The 21,049-nt window shown below is 41.7% G+C and overlaps 1 protein-coding gene across 1 annotated transcript in view; it reads right to left on the reverse strand.

Annotated features, from left to right (window-relative positions):
- LOC115020844 (mannosyl-oligosaccharide 1,2-alpha-mannosidase IA) overlaps positions 1-21,049 on the reverse strand; it is a 161,101-nt gene that overhangs the window by 91,976 nt on the left and 48,076 nt on the right. Inside the window, 1 exon segment of the mRNA XM_029450856.1 lies at positions 2,209-2,305. Within this exon segment, the coding sequence (XP_029306716.1) occupies positions 2,209-2,305 (97 nt within the window).

The following is a 21,049-nucleotide window of genomic DNA, read 5'->3' on the forward strand; positions in this document are numbered from 1 at the left end:
GTTAGTACAGCATTTGTAAATTGTGTATAGTGATTGTTTACTAATGTGCTTGCCATCACAATTTAATAAGCTGATATCAAGGCTCATTGCTGTGTGAGTGTGTGAGTGTGTGTGTGTGCGTGTGCGTGTGTCTACTTTCTGCCCTCCAGCAGTGGGATATTGCTTATTGCAGCTTTAACACAAACAACTCACACTAACCGACTCCATCATCGTCCCTCTCATTCTTCAAGTTTTAGTATTGACAACAGTACAGTCCATTAGTTTTCAATGTCTTTGGCTGTTGTTCCTTTTTAATGATGCGTTACTATACAAGTGGGCGTGAGTAAAAGATGCTTTGATAACTCACCTAAAGGAACACTAACAGTTCTCTATTCTTTACAGCATACTAAAATGACATTCAACAAAGTAAGTTGCCTGCAACTAAATATAAGTCCAATTAAACTAAAAGAAAAGTCAATTCAATTAAGAAAAGGTACCTCAAATACCAGCGAGTGGGAATTTAACCTCATGTATTTTGGGCAATGTATGGTGTTTGTTAGTGAACGCACTGGATAATTAAAAAGGTATATTTAAATGTACTCCTGTAAAAATATAAATGTGTATCATATTATCCTTTTCATCATCAAATGCACTTGTCCTTCTTGCCGAACGCAGCTTATTCATTGAATTTCATCAGAAAATAAATCTGGATTGGTTGCTTTAAAAATATAAACACATATCACGTGATTTAAAAACAGAGCTTCAAAGGGATTCCTCCCGACTGTGACCTTTGTAACATCGGGGGAATGAGAGCAGCAAAGAGATTACAAGCTGTATTTTCAAGAGAGCTCGCATCATCGCCTTAATAATCCCGAGTCCCTACAGATGTGATGGAGGGAGACCTCACGTATGGAAGACAGTACGTGTCCGACTCTTAATAAAGAGCTGATCCACCTTTTATTAAAGGCTTCTTTATGGGATATGTCTCCGGCTCAGCAGTGTGAAGGGACTGATATGCTCCACTGCAGAGGACCTGAGGACCCCTCTGGATCAGGCTCCAATTAGAGGCTGTTGGAGAGCAAGACACCGCTGGCAGGTTGTGAGGTTCCCCGTGCTCAGTGAAACATCCAGACGATATGGTAACAAAAGCTTACTGAGAGAGAGACAGAACAGGTGCGACATGTTTCCTTTCAACTGACAAGCCAAACAGATAATAGAAAAGGAGTTTGTTTTAAATGTACTTCATTAGAAATAGTTTTGAGAGGCGGTGCAAGGATTACCAACAGAAATCTACTTTATTACACTTTTTATTGTTTCGCCTCCTTTTAACTACGAGTGTCTCAAAAGAAGCCGATCACAACCTCCCTGAGCCCAAGTTGAAATCTTCAAATGGTTTTTGTTTGTTTGTTTTTCTGACCCGAGAGACCAAAAGGAAAAGCTAGAAAGATAAACTAAAACAATTATTATTCAATATCACAATTGTTGTGTGCAGTAAACCAACATAATCCAAGTTAAAGTACAACACAAGGAGGAATAAAGTGCACAGCTAATCATTTAAAGAAGAATATAAATAAACTGGCTGCAGGTAGGACACTTCCTCAGGATAAAAACATCACTTTTAAACGATTACGTTAAATGTCTAAAAATATGTTTAACAGCATAGTCCATCAAAAACAGACGATTGAAACTACTTTACCTTTTTTTTTTTTTTACTTTGAAGAGAGTTGGCTGTCAGTTTTGGTTTAAATATAACTTTAAGGGCAGACTGCACTGTTTGCTTTGGCTCACTTCTTTACATTAACTTCTCTGTGATATTTGTTTTGCTCACATAACACCAGTGTAGCTTGATGCAGAATATAACTCTTGTGCTTTAAATACCTTACAAGTTTGTTTTCCCCTAAGTTTAAGGGAATCAAAAAACGCTTCCCTTCCACTTGAGGGAGGTTTTGAGTTTAATGCATCAGCCTCACAACTAAGTGAACTTACTACTTCTTCACTTCTTCCTTGTTGTTGTTGGTGAAAGTGCAGGAAAAATTTGTGAGCTTGTGAAAGTTTTTTCCCCCCATTCTCAACTTTTAAAGGCTGGTAGAGTCGCCTGAAATCCAATTCTTACACAATAACACATACCTCACAGTTTTGTGCATTAAAACCTTTCCAGAGAAAAAGGTCAACAGGTCTTGGAAAGATAAAGATAAATGAACTGGCCTCGAGCAAAACGCTGACACTCACCAAACATGTTGCCAATGTGCCCGTTCTTCGTCAAAGGCCGCAGTTCATTCTTGCCCCAGGCGTAGAGCTTGTAGTTGTCCCAGGAAAACTTCATCATCTGTGACATAAACAAGAGAGCAGACATACGGGTCACTGGACTGACAACAAAGCAACACACCTCCAAACACAGAAGGAATTAACTTAGTGTAGCAAAGGGAACGATAGCTTGTTGATCAGACGGGATTAAGTACAGGCATGCAATTAACGCACGTAAACCGCACCGCTAGACAATGAGATTGACATTTCCCCTGCAGCTTCTCCTCCTAAATTAAAGATTGAATGATGTCAGTAGATGAAAAGCAAGTTTAATAGATAAGAACACACGGAAATTGATGCCCTGTAATCCTCTCTCAACTGCTACGGGAAAAAGAAAGTGATCTTCATGTGATTTGATGTGAAGGAAGGAAGTCTTTGATGCAGTTTAACAGAGAAAGCAAGACGGGGAATTGAGAGATGAAGAGACGAAAAGTGTAATCATCTCAGCTGAAAAGTCCAAAGTTGAGTGATTCATCTCTGTTGGTAGCAACAGTTACAATTATCTTAGAAGCATGTAAGCGAATCAATCAAATGCATTCACGACAATCCAAAAAGAGAACACGAGAAAGAGCAACATGCTTATAATGCCACGGCGAGACAGAGGGTAGATGTCACACCGGCGCAGGATCAAAAAACTAATTGAAAGGTTACCAGCTCATTAAAGATCTTCGTCAGACATTGCTAAATTAATATCACAAAGCAGAATAAGCAATATATATATATATATATATATATATATATATATATACGCACAATGACCATGCGACCAGGTTTGTGTGTCACATGTCCAACATGTTAACCACTTAGATGTAGCTTATTAGCATGCCTGACCTGATGATGGCGCTGGATTAAAAAGGTCAAAGGATCATCCAATCTATTACAAGTCACCCTGAGAGGAGGCAGGAAAATCTGCACCAAATGTCAAAGCAATCCATTAAGTGCGAGACATTTCACGGCAAAACAGAAAATGTTAACTTCTTGGTGGCCAAGAGGAAAACGTCGGCGGGTCGCCAAAGTTCAGGGAACATGAACGTCTTGGCAATATATTTAATGGTCGTTGAGATATTTCAGTCTGAAAGACCAAAGCGGTGGACGAATTGAGATCGCGAGAAAATAAGGGATTTAATAATGTGAAAGTCTTTGTATCTCACACCATCATCACATTTTTGTTATGGAAATTAACTTAAAATGAATGCACGCTTCCTGGTTCTTCATGTTCTGGTTTGCATTCATGTCTCTCATGTATCACAAGAGCTGATGATGTAAGACTCACTTCCTAACATTTTCTCTAAAGGAGGTGCCATGAAGGATTTGCATATGAACGCATATATAGCCTTTAAATATATTAAAAACTACATCCATCTGAAGGTATACTCGACTCAAAGTGCTTTCAACAAACCACGACATGTTTATGAAATGAAATTGTCTTCAGCATGATCAAACACGCTTGAAGAGAGCGGGTACCCTTCGTGCAATCTGTCGAAAGATGCTAAACAGATGTTGACAGATAGTCCGGGATTTATTTTTTATTTTTTTTCCCCTCTCTGGATTTTCACAGTAACAAAACGTCATCTCTAATATCAATACTACACGAGGCTCCTGGCTCTCCAGAGGTGGCCACGTATAAGCCTGTGAGAAATAGACAACATGAATCCGATTACCTCCGACAAACCTTCCAGCTGCAAATCCTGTCACACCAAAAAGCTCATTATAGACGCCTCAAAGAAAACAAGAGCTCCAGCCATGTCTCACAATGAAACGAGCGCAGTGTCCGTCGAAGACGCAAATGTTACATCTCCTTCAACTTCAGGAAAAACAGCGACTACGGGTCAGAGAGCTGAGATTTGATTACAGGTGAATTATACGCCATTAAACTGTTTTGACGCTACTGTACTAAGCTCTATGTGCTGAACAACATTCATAGATCAGAAGAAACAACTTCTTTGTTGTCGTTTTTATCTCTGCACTTTTACAAACAAATAATAATAATGTATGCAGTAGCAATCTCATACAGTGTGGAAAACAAGCACACAATATGATTAAAGGGAATAACATCAATGAATATTATGGTGGAAATATTTTCACACTAAAAAAGGTAATAATTGTCTTCAGATGGTGTTGGAAGAACAAAAGGACCCGGTAGCAGTCAGATTGTGTCCCGACATAATGTTCTGCCTCCGAGTATGAAAAGCAGCAAATGTCTCAAGTCATATTTGAAACTTACTCCATCTTTTATAATGTCAGCCTGTCTCGCTCCTCTGGCAGCTTCACGAGCAGAAGAACAAAAGGTAATAGGAAAAAGGTGTTTGCACAAAATGTTGGATTTGGTAAATGTTAGAAGTCCATGTCCTTCCACGTTTATTTGAAGGATGTCACGGTCTTTGCAGAAATGATCAAATGGCATGATGGAAACTGTGAGATAGATATATATATATATATATATATATATATATATATATATATATATATATATATATATATATATATCACAGTTATATATTTAACAGTGTATTGACCCCCTGCTATATATTTGGTAGTATTTATTTATTCTTAAACAATTACTAAAGTATTAAACTAATTAATATACTCATTTGTATATGAATAAAGTGTGACAGTATCTACTGTACAACAGTGAAATGTTCACTGAAGGTTTATGACTGTAAACCAAATAGTGATGAATGTCTAAAAAAAAAAACTCCCAGTGCTTCTTGTAAAATCCTCACACCATCGGCCTTGTTAATTACTGTTACTGGACTCCATAGAGCAATGTTTCATAGCCCGGGTCCACTTAAAAAGCTACAGTTCATGTGTACTGGGGTAATATTCGCATCAGGTGTGAAGACTAACTGTACCGATACAAGGAGGTGAGCTCGCTGTATGTGCTCATCCTTCGAACTGCCCAACAACGGGTTATAAAGAGGCTCCTTCCTGACATACAAACTATAATGGCTCCATCGTAGGGGCTTGGGATCTTGTGATTGCCGCACTTTTTCTACACTGTAGCATAGAAGAAAATTCAAGGGTACTCGGGTACGGAACAACATAACTAAAGTGGGAGCTGAGCAGCGGGGGGAGTGGAAAGGCGGGACAATGTTACTCAAGCACAAAACAAAGCAATCGTACCTTAAATGAAAACTCCCTTCGTATTAAAAAATACTGAAAGGTTGTGGAAATGTTCAAGACCTGTAGGAAAAGCTTCGTTTTCATACCAAAATGTGAGCACGATCCAACTCACACTCCATAAGAATGGTTTGGCTAACCTTCCTGCTGTGCACGCTGAAGAGGTTTCATTCCAGTGGAGGGAAAACGATATCTGGCATTGTGCTTTCACACACGTGCTGTTGAGGGTCAAAGTGTGGGAGGAGCGGGGTCACACAGCCGCAGGCTTGCTGATGTAACAACCCATCATCACAGCACACAACACACACAGCTCTAATCAATAGCTGCAGCCACAGCCGAGCTCGCCGCCCCCCAAACTCTGCTTCTCCAAGAGAGCAAATAGATGAATGATTCCCTTCCAGGGGCGCAAAAAGAAGACACAGACACAATCTGACAGGACACACTGACCGCTCTTTGGTTTACTAATTGGCTGGTTGTTGGGCAGAGGAGATCAATAACCGAACACAGAGCAGGGATTGACCGGGGTACAATACCAAAACCTTAGGTCAGAAGTGGTGCGAGGCTAATCACGCGACCAGGGATCGTCACAGAACATCAACCGGATCATAAACGAAACAGTTGCATAAGTGATTACATGTACGCCGCATCAACTGAAAAGCCTTTACTAAAATCCCAGAGGAAGAGATGTAATATCACGGCCTAGAAAACCCTGAAACTTGCAGCAGCGTTGGCTTTCTTTCTCTACTTTCTTCTCTGCTTTTTAATTTCCCCAGAACTAAATAATCTCTCGACTCTCAAAGAGCTGTTGAAGAACTGTACTTTGCTACACTGGAAATCAACAATGTTACTAAAACAGAGGAAATGACGCATGATGGTATAATTATCTCAGCGTGGGTCCCGACCTGGTCCGTCTGGACAGAGAAGTAGAATAGCTCAGGTGTATAAGAGAAAGAAACTAAAGCACAAAGAGGACCTTTATCGTCTGCTGTTGCAACATTAAAAGAATCAGTAGTTTAGTTGAGGAAGAGACGGTATCATGAGATGTTGCCAGAGGGAGAGGCCTGAATCTGCAGTTTAGATGAACTGATAAGTCTTCTGAAGGCTGTGCTAATATTTTAACTATCTAACCAACGGCTAACCAAAAACAAACGTACTGCCATGATAGTCGGCATGGGGGGTTTCCCACTGGGTTCTTCCCAAAGAGGATAACTGTGTTCTCTCCTGACGTGTTGTAGATCAGGCATTTCCCCTTTTTGATCTTCAATACAAAACTATTCCCTGGGAGGACATGCTGCTTGCTATTTCCTTCCATTGGGCTTTCAGGATTGGCTTTGCTAGCATGACAATCTCTGATTTCAGGTCATAACCAGTCTGCACAGTTGGTTTCTCCGAGGCTGCAGCTTAACGATACAGGTGAGAAGTGCAGAATATATCTTGTACAGCAAAAGATATATATATATATATATATTTGTGTAGCGGCTTTGACGAACCACATTCACTGTGGTTGTCCCTAATTAGCCAACCGTGTGGGCAGACGTGGGCTGAACCACCAGTGAAGATCACTACTCTGATTCATTGTAAACACGGTGCTAGCAGCTGGGCTCGGACTCAGTGGACCCTGCGTTGCCCAGGAGAGGCGGCTCTGCCGAGATTAACTGGTGGGCTGAACAATTTGCAGCTTATTCTAGACGACTAATTAGAGCAGATCTTCTGCTGAATGCACAGCAACAGTCGTCATCGTGGAGCTGTGTGGGTTTCTGCAGAGCCCTGCTGAGGAAACTCTACAGCGCACTTTTGTTTCCTGATATGACAGAAAACGTTTAAACACAGGAAAAGGGACACATCAGATATGTGTGATCAGTGGTGAAAAGACTTTCTGAATATGCCGACAGACACGCAGAACCACATCATTATTAGTGCTGCGGCAGATGATAAAAACTGAGCTACTTGCTGCTCTCATACTTCTACATGTTCCTTTTAGAAGATCTAAGGGAAAAATAGCGAAACTGTGCAAAAAAAGGGAATCTGCATATACATATATCTCATTTGCACAAAGCTTAGGATATGGTTCGGCTTTCAAACGTAACTTCTGGTGTGTTACAGCCATTATACAACAGGAAAATACACTTCCAGGGTTCAAAGTTTGATTCCCACTGGGACCGTCCATGTTGAGAATGTACGCACTTGTTGTACCGTCTTTGGATAAGTTCCTTACGATGGTCATACAGCAAGTTGCGTCTCACTGTAGTGGTGATTGCGATGGTTTATTATCTGTTCTAGAGGAACAGAAAGCCGTACAGATTTAGGGAAGAGAAAACAGCGGTTAAAATATATTAGAACCGTACACACAGTTCATAATGCCAACGTCTAACATATGGCAGTTAGCTGTAATCCATACTGAGTAAAAACTAATAGAAAGAATAAGCAGAAGATGTTCACATTTGATTATTAATGAGCCACAGCTCCAACCTCTAAGTTTAAGAACATTCTTCATGGTGTCTGCTACACACAAGCTGACCGTGTACTTCTGCTCATTTGCAGTTCCTCTTCTCCAAACATTGGCACAACTCTCGTGTAAACTTTGCTGACCGCAGTACCTTTTTCTCAGCTAAGACAACATGGATCATTTCATACCGCATGAACAATGACTCTTATAAATATACATAAAGCATGCCTCGAAGCACACTTGACACTTTCCCGCCCTGAACCTTTTGTAATGTAGTTGTTATGTTTGGTTCAAGCGAGCTGAGGCATCCCTTTAATTTGAGGAGGCTTTGGGTGGATCACGGATAATAAATCATCCCGGCACCGTGGCAAGGCAGCCCAGAGACACTGCTGCGTTAACGAGGTGCTGTGTCATCAGCTTTGGCAGAGAAGATACAGAATCAGCTTTCCCCATGAACTTCTCACCTTACCCACACAACCCCTCACACTTCTTCCAGCTTCCAGTGTTATACCTGCTCTGGAGCAGCCAGTTCCTACCTATCAAAACCACATTCATGTAGTCTCTGTAGGTCTCTGAAGGCCAGAGAGGTCTCATCCAGAGTCAGCACAACACTGTGGTCAATTACAAAGCAACTCCCAAAACAAGAGGCAACGTTGGAGGACCAGGCAGCTCCATGCTGCAGAGCATTCATGCATGGAATTAATGAACGTCTCAAAACAAGCTCAACATTTAATGATTAAATCCAGTAAATACAAGGACGCTGGTTCTGGTTCGGAAGCATGTGTTCGGGGAAGAAGTCACAGTGAAAAGTTATGTCAATTTCTGCCTTGTTAATGCAGTAGCCCTACTTAAAGCCATTTCAAATTAATACATATACTTTGTAACAGAGGATGTATTTCCATCTTCACAAAGCTCTGTGCCTATTAGCAGGTTTTACTGCCCCGAGTAATGCCTGCAGGTTGCATTCAGCCTCGATGACCTCCACCGATAAGCCCGTATGTAGCCTGAGAGGACAACGCTGGCAAAGCACTCGCTGCTGCTCGTTAAGCTCATTACTGTGAGCGAATAGTAATAATTGAAGGAGACTCAAATGAGTGTTTCAACATTTTTATCAACACAAATCTTCTCCCAAAAATCTACCTGAAAACAATTACACCCATGATAGAAAATATCATATATATATATAATTAGTGAGTCGTGTTATGAAGGACGATTCACAACTCCTACTCTTGCGAAAAGCTACAAAATATGCAAGTAACTACACACTAAAATCACAACATACTTCTGATTAGAATACGTCTCCGCAGTAATTGAGTGAGCAAGCCTTGGTGCACAAATGTTCACACCCAGCTGCATCATTTCAGCAAATTCACAGCTACAACGGATGCAGACAGCTGGATTCCAGCCGTAAGCTTCAGATTTGTTCTTGCAGAGCATATCCAGAGAATTAGCTTCCGTGGTGTTTACATGAAGTGATTGTCCGGTGCATTATGTTAAAGCCAGTTATTGGTATCCCCAGCTCTTAATATGACATCGTTTTCAGGGTATTTTAACTCGTCGTCATAATGTCAACTCACTGTGGCGTTTGTACAACATGAGCCCGTATGTATTTGCCTGTATCTCTCTGTCTTGCTCTCTCTGGCAGGTGTCCTCGCCGCTCGCCGCTCGCTCCAAAACGGATCATTAGGATTGATATGTGGCCCGCGCCAAGTTGTCTCCTGAGCATCTCCCACTGGTGGGTCGAATTCCAAAGCACCATGAAAGATTCATGCCAAGAGAGAGAGAATCGCCACAAGGAGCCCATTAAAATGTCTGGACTCTTGGTCTTGAATTGTTGGAGGGGGTAGACCTGGAGTATTAACGTGTCTAAATGGGCCCAGTAGAGCCAGCTGATGGTGAGTAATGAAGAGGAGGACAGACATGACCATAGAGTTGTGAATCGACACAACTACGGCTTTAAGACGGAATTAAAAGGAAGTAAGTTAAAAGGCCACCTGCGACATTTGTGGGCGCACTCACTGAATGTAAACGTTGACGCAGGTGTCGGTTTTGTCTATTTACAATTTTAAGAAGTTAGTGACTCGCTAGTGCACAATGTGGAGCATTAAGCAGCTAAAGAATCAGATATTTAGAGCAAAAACGCTAAAAGCAGAGTGAATATTGGATTGCATTCTGCAGGTGGCGAGATGCACAACTTTAAAATAATTCCAGTGTTGCTGTGTGTCTGCTGGATGTGTAAATACACAATTGTTTGCCAACTATAATAGCTTAATAAAAGTGTCAATCTGTATTTAATGAATCAGTGACTGCAGGCTTAAAGCATAGAGATGTGCTTTCTGAGTATACTTTACCTAAACAGAACAATTGTTTCTCTTTTGAGTACACGTCTGTACTCTTCCACAGCAGTCACTGCTTCAAGTGACGATTTGATAGGAACACTTGTTTTAAGCGACTCGTTCTTCTTCCCCCCCCCCCAAACATTCTGTGTTTGTCTGCACAAGAGCTTTCAAGGCTTCAGTCAAAGCGTGTTCCCTCCTTTCTTTGGATCAACGAGTCGACCCAGTCGATAGACCTCGCCAGGAAAGTTGATGGAATCAGACGGAGTGGCGAGCCGAGTGGTCTCCAAACTTAGTGGAGACGCAGTAACCTTTCGCAAGAAATATCGCACACCAGTAAACTCCCCCGCTGTCCTCCCCCTCTCACTCTTCCTGGCGACAGCAGCTCCTCAAATAATGAAATTGCAGGGATGGTTACTTAAAGTAATTACAACCCATTACAAGGCTTTTACAGTCTTATTACAAACAGCAAGGCAGAAGATAAAAGAGCAGGGGAAAGGGAAGTGAAAGGACATACAGAGGAACAGGAAGTCATTTGTCTGCAAGAAATTGACAATTTGAGTGTAATGATGGAGAGCCCACCATGCTTGTTGTTAGTGAAGAACAAGCCCGTCACCCCCCACGTCTACAGAAAGCTTCAAACAAGAGGAAGAAGAACAAGTAGATCAGGTCTAGCTGAAATGCACCGGGGAGAGAAAAAGGGAGCACCATTAATAGATTTATCAAGGTAAGATGAGGAGCGACGGATTCTTCCATAAGAAGTTCATTATTAATGTGAGACTGATGACCTGCCTGGTGTTCAGATTCATTTCATCAGGCTTATTATAATTATTATTTTTGTCATTTCACTCAACGGGACTATCGGAGCGCAGAGTGTGTTAGATTGAGGTAAAAATCTACTTCCATAAGTAACCAAACAGACGCACAATGATCGTCATCGGTGAAGAGCGTCAGGCATTGCTGAGTGTTGCCGAGAGCGACAGAAGACGCAGCGGTTTAAGTTTCTCAAATGTGAGAAGGTGTGGCTTTTCTTTGTCGTATTATCAGAGCAAATTAAAAGTCTTTAGTTTTGGACTATTGGTCAGAAACACCTTCTTTCCCCCCCCTTTGATTCCTCAAGCCTTCGAACTCAAAGACCATCAACCTCACTTTCATATGTAATCATATGTACGTCTTTTCCACTGAAATTAGCAACGTAACCAATTGATTTCATGTCAGTTGTAACGAACCAAAAGTTTGTGCTGCTGTTTAATTCCATTAGTATGATGCAGGCCTATGAGATAAAAACTAATGAGAAATTAGATAATTCTTTGCCACAATTTATTATTTTCCAAATCAAAATGTCTTGTTTTGTGAACAGACACAATAAACCACTGCCAATACCTTACTGTCCTTATACAAATCATGAAAGAAGCACTTAATAAAATGGATGAAACAGCCTCTGCCTTCCATTAGCGAGCACCAAAACTAACAGACCTCCTAAATTCTAATTTAATAACCGGGGCCTGCAGACGCCACATGTGAAGATAAGCAGAAGGAACAGTTCTTTCATTTATTATCACTTTCAGAAAACCAGCCATTTAAAATGCAAGATGCATTTCTGCTGAGCTATGAATGCAGGTTGAGTTAAAAAATATATTTTTTAGTTTCCTTTGAGGTAGATGGGAGACATCAGTCACCTCGCCAGAACGGTTAGACAGCCCCATTATTTGACTTTAATGAAATCCCAACGCAAAAATGAGCCAATTTCAATGCTCAGACAATAAACCGTCCACTGTGTTATCCTCCGCCACATTCACACACAGCAGAGCAGGCATGTCACTGCCTAAACCCACATCCAGTAATTCCCCAAAATATCATCTTCAATTAAAAACAATGGGAGCGGCTCATGACTATATTAACACATCAATAGTTTTTATTTTTTTAAAGAAGCATGCTGTGACATCTGGCCTGCTGACATCCAACTATAGAAACATAATAATAATAATAACTCAGTGAATATGTTATCAGAGATTAAGGTCAAAATCAGAGAACTACAACAGTTGCAAGCTACAAGAATATTATAATTCTTAATTCTTAATTTGCAATAGTTTATGCGTTTTCCATTTCCATAGCTGTCGTTTCTTTTCGAACATACTAATGTTCACAATAACCGTTACAAAGACGATTATTGCATTACATCTCAAATTTGAAATTAAAACTATAGCCTGACTCATACGGGAGTTTTTAGGACAATACTCATATTAAAAAAAAAAAAAAAAATGATAATGATAAACCAGCGAATTGTTTCATAAAATATACAAACAATCCTGCAGCATAAAATGAGTGGGATGAAAAAAGTGAGATCACTGAAGAGAAGGCAATTGAAAAATGTTTCATAAGTCAAAGTCACTTTCAAAAATAGAACAGATCTAATCACACTGCCTAAGCTTATAGAAAAGTTTTTTTAAATCCTGTATGAAAAAATGATGGGTTCAGTTTAATCTTTGTATTTCCAATGACAACATCTAAAACGTCTGTGCCTGAACCAAAGCAGCACATTACTATGGCCGCATATCATTCTAGTACAGCCCAAGAAATGGTATCATTGTGTTGATGTGAAAGCATTAAAGCCTTTTGTAAAGCCTACAGGGGAATATTGATCACTTGCGTCTGCAGTATCATTTTTTTGAAACACAAACCTTGAGGGGAAAAAAAGAAGAAGAAGAAGAAGAGATTTACCACATCCTACATTATTGTATCTGAAAGATAATGTGATCCGCTCCACAGAAATGGCCCGAGAGCTCGCTCAGACATCTGTCTGAGGCACTGGAGAGCTGCAAGCTGAAGGCCGTGTTATCGGTGCGAAGGACACACTAATTTGCTACGCTATCGATCCACGCCCCAAATGGATCGGCAATCGCACGTGAGCTCCGCTGCACAATGTCGTGTACAGACGCCATCAGGTGCGGAGTAACCAGAGGCGAAAGCTGGAGAAGTTCAGAATACCAAAAAGGTGACCATGTAGTCCATCATAAACACAGCTATTGAGCCTCGAGATAAATCCGTTTTCCTCACAGTGAAACAGGCACAGTCAGAAACACCACATGTATCACCCCCTGGCCCTTTAGATAACAGCTATTACACAGAAGTCCAAGAGGACTCTTGGATGGTATCGAGAGAAGGGATGGGGGGGGGTGCCAAAGGTTATGGGGAACAAGTTTCTAATAAGCGCTGCCTGATTCTCAAGTGCATTGATGCGCTCAGGTCATCTCTCAATATACTTCTGTTTAAACACTGAAGGTGAGTAAACAGGTGTAGTATACACGGACGGCTTCATGTCAGAGGCATGACGAGAGGAAGCTCACTCCTCGACGCAGACATATTGCAGTGGAACAAAATTAAATAAACAAAGGCCGTCCATGAAATGTTTGAACAGAGATTACTGGTGGTTTAAAGGGACATGCTGCCAAAGAGATCATAATCCATGGTGTTGGAGCCAAGATGGAAACTGGAGAACATGTGTTTTCCTTTAGTTGTTATTGGAGTGGAAGGACTACACATTTCAACACAAGGTGTGTCCATGGCACATACGGAGAGTATATCTTGCCCTCATAAGCATGTCAGAGTGGATCTCTATTACCTTATGGTCGATCAAAAGGTTTAAAGGGGCCTTCCTTTCCAATGAGGTGGGGTTAAACTTAGACTCTAGAGGGCAAGAGGGTCATTCAGACCAAGTAATTGACATGAAAACAAACAGAATACAATCAAAAGCCATAAGCAAAGTTAAAACTTAGTGTTAGAGGTAAGAAAAGTGTCCACACAACTGAAAAGGTTCAGAGAGATCTTTACACCACTGCAACGGAAAGAGAAAGTAGCGAACCTTTCCTCGGACATAGCGGATGTCTTTAGGCAACCACTTTGAAATCACGTGCAACTTATCTTTCTGGTGTTTCACCTGGAACGTGAGCAAATTCTTATTTTAAAAAAACAGTAGGAACATATGCCTCATTTCACTAAAGCTACAGTCCCAAAGGGCTTAAAATACTTCGTTCTTCATTTGAAAGAAGTTTTCTTTCAATGCAATACAAAGGCTAATAAAAATACACAACCTTTATACTAAAATGGCAAAAAGGTGACTCTGTAGGAATGTTCTGCGTTTGCTTTTGAATCATCATGATAAACTAAATGTATTTAAAAGCTTATGAAACCATCAGAAACCTGCTGCTGTATTACTACGCCTGCTCACTCACCGGCGCGTTGACTCACTGGGACACTACTGTTGTTTACAGCTAATAAATAGAAACATTAGCACCGGATGCAGGTAAATAACTTAACGAGGGCACATGCATATTGGATATGAACGTCTGTCTAAAGCGGCTCCATCCCCACTGAAGCAACCCGGGCAACAAATGTATGCAGCCAAGGCAGAGTAAGGGACTTGAATTAAAGCTTGTCTAACAAGGCCAATGTTCCCGCATGAAAAAGAAATGGCTTTAGTACACTTAGTGTGATTTAAATTATTACACAGAGTCCCACACAAGAATCGGAGCTAAAAAAATCAGCCTGGTCTTTATGTTAAGAAAGTGCAGAGAGAGTCGGTCCCCTGTGTTCTTCAACCAGGCAACGATCGAGAACACGGTGTTAAAGCAGTTCTGCGTCTCAGGAAAAAGCTTTTTGTGCTCGAGCGTCAATCCATTTGAACCTCCTAAAATGTGTCCCGGGAGCGGGAGAAAATGAGTTAGAGTCCGTGCAATGTCTTGCTTTTCTGAGCATGGCCATGACATGAAGACCCGCAGAGACGGGGAGCGAGAAACTTAAAACAAACCGAGAGGTCCGTCTTGGCTGTTTTGTGCGAGATTATCGTTTCACCTCTTGATCTTTCCATTTTTATTGCTTTCAGTCCTTCTGCTTGTTTTCCCCTCGCCTTGTTTGTACTTCGCTTTGCTCTCTTATCTTTTATTCTCTTTACCCATTTCTATGACTATTTTCAATCTCGTCTCTCATTTCCTGATATCGTCCTCTCATCTCATCTCAAATCTCCTGCTTCTATTTTGGTTTATCTGACGAGCTAGTGAAGTGGTACAGTGTACAGAAAATTGAAAGTATTATTTGGTCGGCTACATTTGTCTATATAAAGACATCAGCAGAGGCCTGCAACTTGCCATCTGCCGTCCGCATGAATGACCACAGATGGGCAAATGTTTGGCTTCGGAAGACAAAGGCTCAACGTGGACCTATAAAACACGTATGTCCACTCAGTGGTTTAAGCCTCGAGAGCAGAGCGGGCTCAATGACACACTTTCCAGCTACAACTAGCGTATTTCGTCAACAGATACTGTTGATTCTGACTTTTTGCCAAGTGCACGCATCCCGTACGCTTCTTTCCTCTCTGCAAAATGCTGATAAGTCCCAAAAAGACTCATATTACGACCTTCTTTCTCTTTCCGCCTTTTGTGATCACATCCTGGGGCTTTTAGTTATTACTGTAGCTTCTGTGTCTGCATGTGAGAATGCCTGTGTGTGTCTGAAGAGAGGCAGGCACAGAGAGAAAACAAACAAACAAAAAAGGATAGAAAGTACAAGTCTGATTGGAAATGTGAGAAAAAGCACTAAAGCAAATGGAAGAGAGGAGGAGGGAGCGTTTGTTATTAGTGTGCTCAGCAGTGGTTCGAGGCAGGTGTCTGCGTCTACGCTCGCATTATTTACTCGGCAGGCTGAGCGAGGCGGTGAAACCTGCAGGTAGCTGACTTGATAAGCAACACAGTTTATCAAAAATTGTAAATAAGAGCCTGATAAATATGTACTCTGTCATGTCACTTGTCTCGTGCCGACTATTAGAATGCATGTGACGGAAATGACAAACTGCAATCTGCATTAGCTGCCGTCTATGAGCAGCAGCGGGGGAGATAGGAACAATCATAAACGTCTGAGAAGTCGAGTCCTGAAATGGGTGATAGCAGGATGGTGCGAGCAAATATGCAGTGGTACAAACACACCATCACACACACACACACACTTTCTATTTCTCAGCTGCTGAATTTAGACACATTCCTCCTTTATGATTTAACTTCCTGCAGCAACTCTGCCCAGTGTTGATCAATGGACATCAGGGCCGAGACCAAGCCGACCAAACACACTGTTCCAGATTGATGTTTTTCACTGACCAGACATCGATTAGAGGTGAAAATCCAGGCCTGATCCAGACATGGTCAATATGTGGTTTTAGCCCGAAGGCCACAGTGTTCTTTTAAATACATCTGACAACCTTTAACCCTGTATCCCTTAGACATTCCCGTCACATGTCGATTCTTTAAAAAAGGAATATATACATATTAGCATCATATCAACAACACCATCTACACGGCATGGTCTCAAAGGAACAGCGTAACATTTTGGGAAACTTATTCGCTTTCTGCAGGAGTCGGATGAGAAGAGCGATACCGCTTAGCTTAGCATCAAGACTCGGGTGGAAACAGCTCGCCCGGCTCCGTGCAGGCGAAACTAAAAATCAGCCTAGCAGCACCTTAAAGGCTTTTACTAAGTAACACGTTATATCTTGTTTGCTTAATCCGTACAAAAATAGAAGTGTAGAAAAGACAACCCTTACGTGCCGGACTATTTCTTAGCTGGGAGCAGTTGCTAGGCGACCGGCAGAAGAAGAAAAAGAAAACAAGAAATAGTCTGGCACATAAAGCGGCGGATTGAAACTTGTTTGTAGTCTGTAATCAGGTCGTAACATGCTTTAATTAAATTCCTCACACTAGCGGTGCTTGCAGTGTTTCGCTCACACTTTGTTATATAGACGTCACACAGCAGCTCCGGTCCATAGAGGCTACGAGCGTAGGCTACACATCTAAACCACTGCATAGCAATAAACAGCATAATAGCCGGCAGTAGTTTCCAAATGGGTTAAATGTAAAAAACAAAAAAAAGGATGCATACTGCGGACATCTGAAGCTCATTTAACTGCAGCTGCTCCTCTTCTCCTCCCCTCCCTTCACTGTCAAGATTCCCATCAGGCCTTCTTTTGCAGAGAGGGCAGATGAAATTAGCATTGATTTCACTACTGTGAAAAACATGTTGACAAAGACCTGAGACAAGCCCATCCTGGTCCCTTGTCCTGGTACAAAGTCATCGCTTGCCAAGTTTTCCCAAAGTGTCCGTGAGGAGGAAAACTGAGCAGCACAATTATTCAAGTTACAGACTAATCTTAGATTCTCTCTCTTTTTTTTCCCCATTGAGAAAAGGGATCGCCTCGACTCTGGGACAAAAGAGAGAGAGAGAGAGAGAGAGAGAGAGAGAGAGAGAGAGAGAGAGAGAGAGAGAGAGAGAGAGAGAGAGAGAGAGAGAGAGAGAGAGAGAGAGAGAGAGAGAGAGATGAAGTCAAAGGAAGGCATCGATATCAAGGGAAACCAGAGGAGAGCGTAGAGGATGGAGAGTAATAGAAAGAGGACAAAAGAAGCAATAAGAGAGGCAGAGCAAAGACACAGAAAACCTGTGGGGTTTCTTTGATTGTGATGGTGTGTTCATACGCGTTAGCTTCAAGCATTAAGACCTAAAAATGTGCTGGAAGAGGATGAGGGAGATCTTCACTTCTTAGCTTTTCACTTTGTTTTTATTTTCTTTGCATACGAAGGGTGTTTCTATGAGCCCACATTTTCCTTTCCTGTAATACTTTTCCCTAATCTAATGTTGATATAAGCAAAGAGAGAAAGATGAGAGACTGCGATACTTGGGGAAACTTGCACAAATGCTACTGATGCTATTTTCCCCACTAGAAAGGGTATTTCATCAACCATTTGTAACCATGCAGACAACTCTGAGCATAAATAAAACTCTCTAAATATGGGATTCAAACAGAAAGTTTGTAGGTTGTTCCAGAAAAGGAGGATAGAAAAGTAGCACGACTGTGTGAAGTAGTGGGGAAAACAATCTCTGGAACCACCATCAGCACTACAAATAGCTGACTATTAAGAAAAACAGAGCAGCAGAAAGCCCACAGGAGAAAAGAAACCTGTGAGGTTAAAGCTGATACAGAAATGTGTGATGGAGTATGGAAATTGAAAAGAAAAATGGAATGCTGAGAAAACACATTTGTTTCAAAAAGGAAACATTTAAGCTGAATTAGCATGCAGTGAAGCTCCGTCCGAGTTGTTCACACTTACACACATTATATACCGTATGCACACACACAAACTCATCCTAGATTACACCATCACATGAGTGCCCAAATCCATTTTATGACTACAGTGCTAATTTCCCTAATGCATGAGCAAGAGCTCGAGTAAACTGTCAGATATCAAATCCAAATCGAATTACAAACACCTGGATGGAGAGAGAAGCTGCCCTGTAAACAGTGCCAGGTGCAAAATCAATAAACCACAGGTATAAAAACAAAACTGCTTGAACAGACTGATAAAGCCAGAGCTGTAACTTCTGTGGAAAATAAAAAGATGGCCCTTAAGATGACAGCGTTTGATTTAGCAGCAATGTAATGGGTCAGCGATAAAGAAGTCGGAAAGAGTTATACGACCAAGTACTGTGTAAGGGGAAGCTTCGCACCGACGGGGAGGGTGTCTCACCTGTCCGCTTCCCGGGCACTCTGGGTAATTTAAGGAAGGGAGGAGCGAAATAGTGGGGGAGGCAAAATTAAATTGTGCCTCTGGGACCTCTGTCTGTTAAAGTGTAGAGAAAGTCAGCGAAAGACATATTTAATAGACTAAAGGCATATTTAATAGACTAAAGGCATATTTAAAAGTCTGCGGTGTATAGACACAGAGAGGGCACTGCAAGGGAAAATATTATGCAAGCCAGAAAAGCCAGGGTACGGAGAGAACATGAAAATGAAAAGGAGCAGAGAGGCAACAGCCACATTTCTGGCCAGAAAGTTTGAAGAAGCACCGGGTATGACAGGCGAAGATGAACGTGGCAGAGGTAAGGAGCTCGGCAGAATAGCAAACGAAACCTTCTGCATCGGGCTCAGTTTTAAAGCTGCAGTGAAACTCCTGGAGTGGGCGTGGATGAGGAGCCAATATGGAAAATGTAGTCCTCCCCCCCCCCCCTGTACAAAATTCCTGATGGATGGCACAGAAAGGAGCTAGTGGCTATGAGAAGGAGCAGTGTGTCTAAACACACCTGTATGACGGGACTATAGGCTAAACACAGGCTGCTTGTTGTGGGACCTGGGGGGGTAAATGTGTTTGCATGGTCGATGTAACGGCATTTTCAAGGTCCATAAACACACACAACTTCATTTTCATCCTGAGGCTGATTAACAAACGCCCCAGGCAGAGACCAGCACTCCACACAGCCACATAAAAAGCAGCAAAAAATAAAGTACCTGCATCCACAGCGCAATTCATCTTTACTGCTTAAGGTGGTCACAGCTCTGGCCTCCTGCACTCGTCCACCCGACCCCGGCCTCACCACCATAATTCATAGCCCTATGACTGAAACATGTGTACGTGTGTGTGCGTGTGTGTGTGCACTTTATGGCTGGGGAGGCTACGAGCAGAGGGTTTCATAAGGCATAAAAAGACCTATATCACAGTGGGGTCACCTAAGCCACTTTACATGGCCTGGAGGAGGAACATAAACCGACAAGCAGAGGAAAAGCCTGAATGGTTTTACTGGTTGTAAAAGGGAGGAAGAAAAAAAAAACAATCCTCCATGAAGGACAAATGTTATAATGGAGGGGGAAACATGTCTCGAGTGGTACAGAGTAGCTCTACAAGTCGACACCACTTATACATAAGACTCAATGTCCGTATGCAAATTCATGTTGATTATTTGGTTACTGCATGGATACAAGATGTCCCGCCATATTAAGTTTGAAATGCTACATTATTGATTTTTCAAAGATAGGAGTCAAGGCTTCATTATGGCACTGTGCAGGCACTAGTAGGAATATTATCCTTATAGGAGGACAATCCTTTGTAATCTTACTCATATTTAAACACTGTAGCCGATCTCTTAACTAGAAGAGAAGAGGAAAAGAAAGAAAGCACACAAATATATTAAAACTATACTGAAGCAGGAAAACAATTAGAAACTCTTCTGCCTCTAAAGTAGTGATGATCTGCGGAGGTTTAGCCGCCCTGATGTTCCTTAATCTGCTTTTTTTTTTGTCTCCTTCCTAAAATCCATTACAACTACACAGTTGGGCACCAACAAATGTAGGAAGAGACGGCACAATGAATCTGTGTTGGTGTCTCGCGGCTTGTAAATTGCGTCTCAAACACAATGTTGGTTTTTTAATCCTTTTATTGGTCTAATTTGTTCATGGACACAGGAGAAACACAAACAGCACAAATGGAATATTTTGGTGCCGAATTGAGTAACTTGGGCTCCTACGTTCTTGGAGGAGAGTCATCTATTCCTTCCTAATGCATTTAATGTGTCATTTAATGTATATGGACTCAGCAGGAGACACACCCCTTGTCTCTTTTTGGCCCGTCAGCCTCAGGTGACCCCGCATGGTGAAGTCAATGGAGGGAACATCAGAGAACATCACGCCTGTCCGAGCAATAAGCCCACACAGCCTGCTGCTGCTGCCCTGTACTCAACCGACAGGACATGTAGGCAATAACTCACATGTATGATCAGTCATGTAACATACGCTCACAGTGCATGTCAGTATGTGACAATATCAATGTGAAACAGAAACATATTTCTTGACCTCTTCGCTAACACTGTAGTTCTTAGTTCTGAAAGAGCTGCAGATCCTATTGATTCTGCTCCATCCATCTCCAAGTGGAACGCATTAGCCCCATCTGTTATTCCACTCAGGGCCCATCGTGACATTGCTTTATGAATAAATATGCAGTAATGTAATGTAAATGTAAATGTGATGGCTGTAGCTTTTAGTCTCAGCCTCGCAACA

This window comes from Cottoperca gobio, chromosome 16 (genome assembly GCF_900634415.1).
Source record: "Cottoperca gobio chromosome 16, fCotGob3.1, whole genome shotgun sequence".
Classification (NCBI taxonomy): Eukaryota; Metazoa; Chordata; class Actinopteri; order Perciformes; family Bovichtidae; genus Cottoperca; species Cottoperca gobio.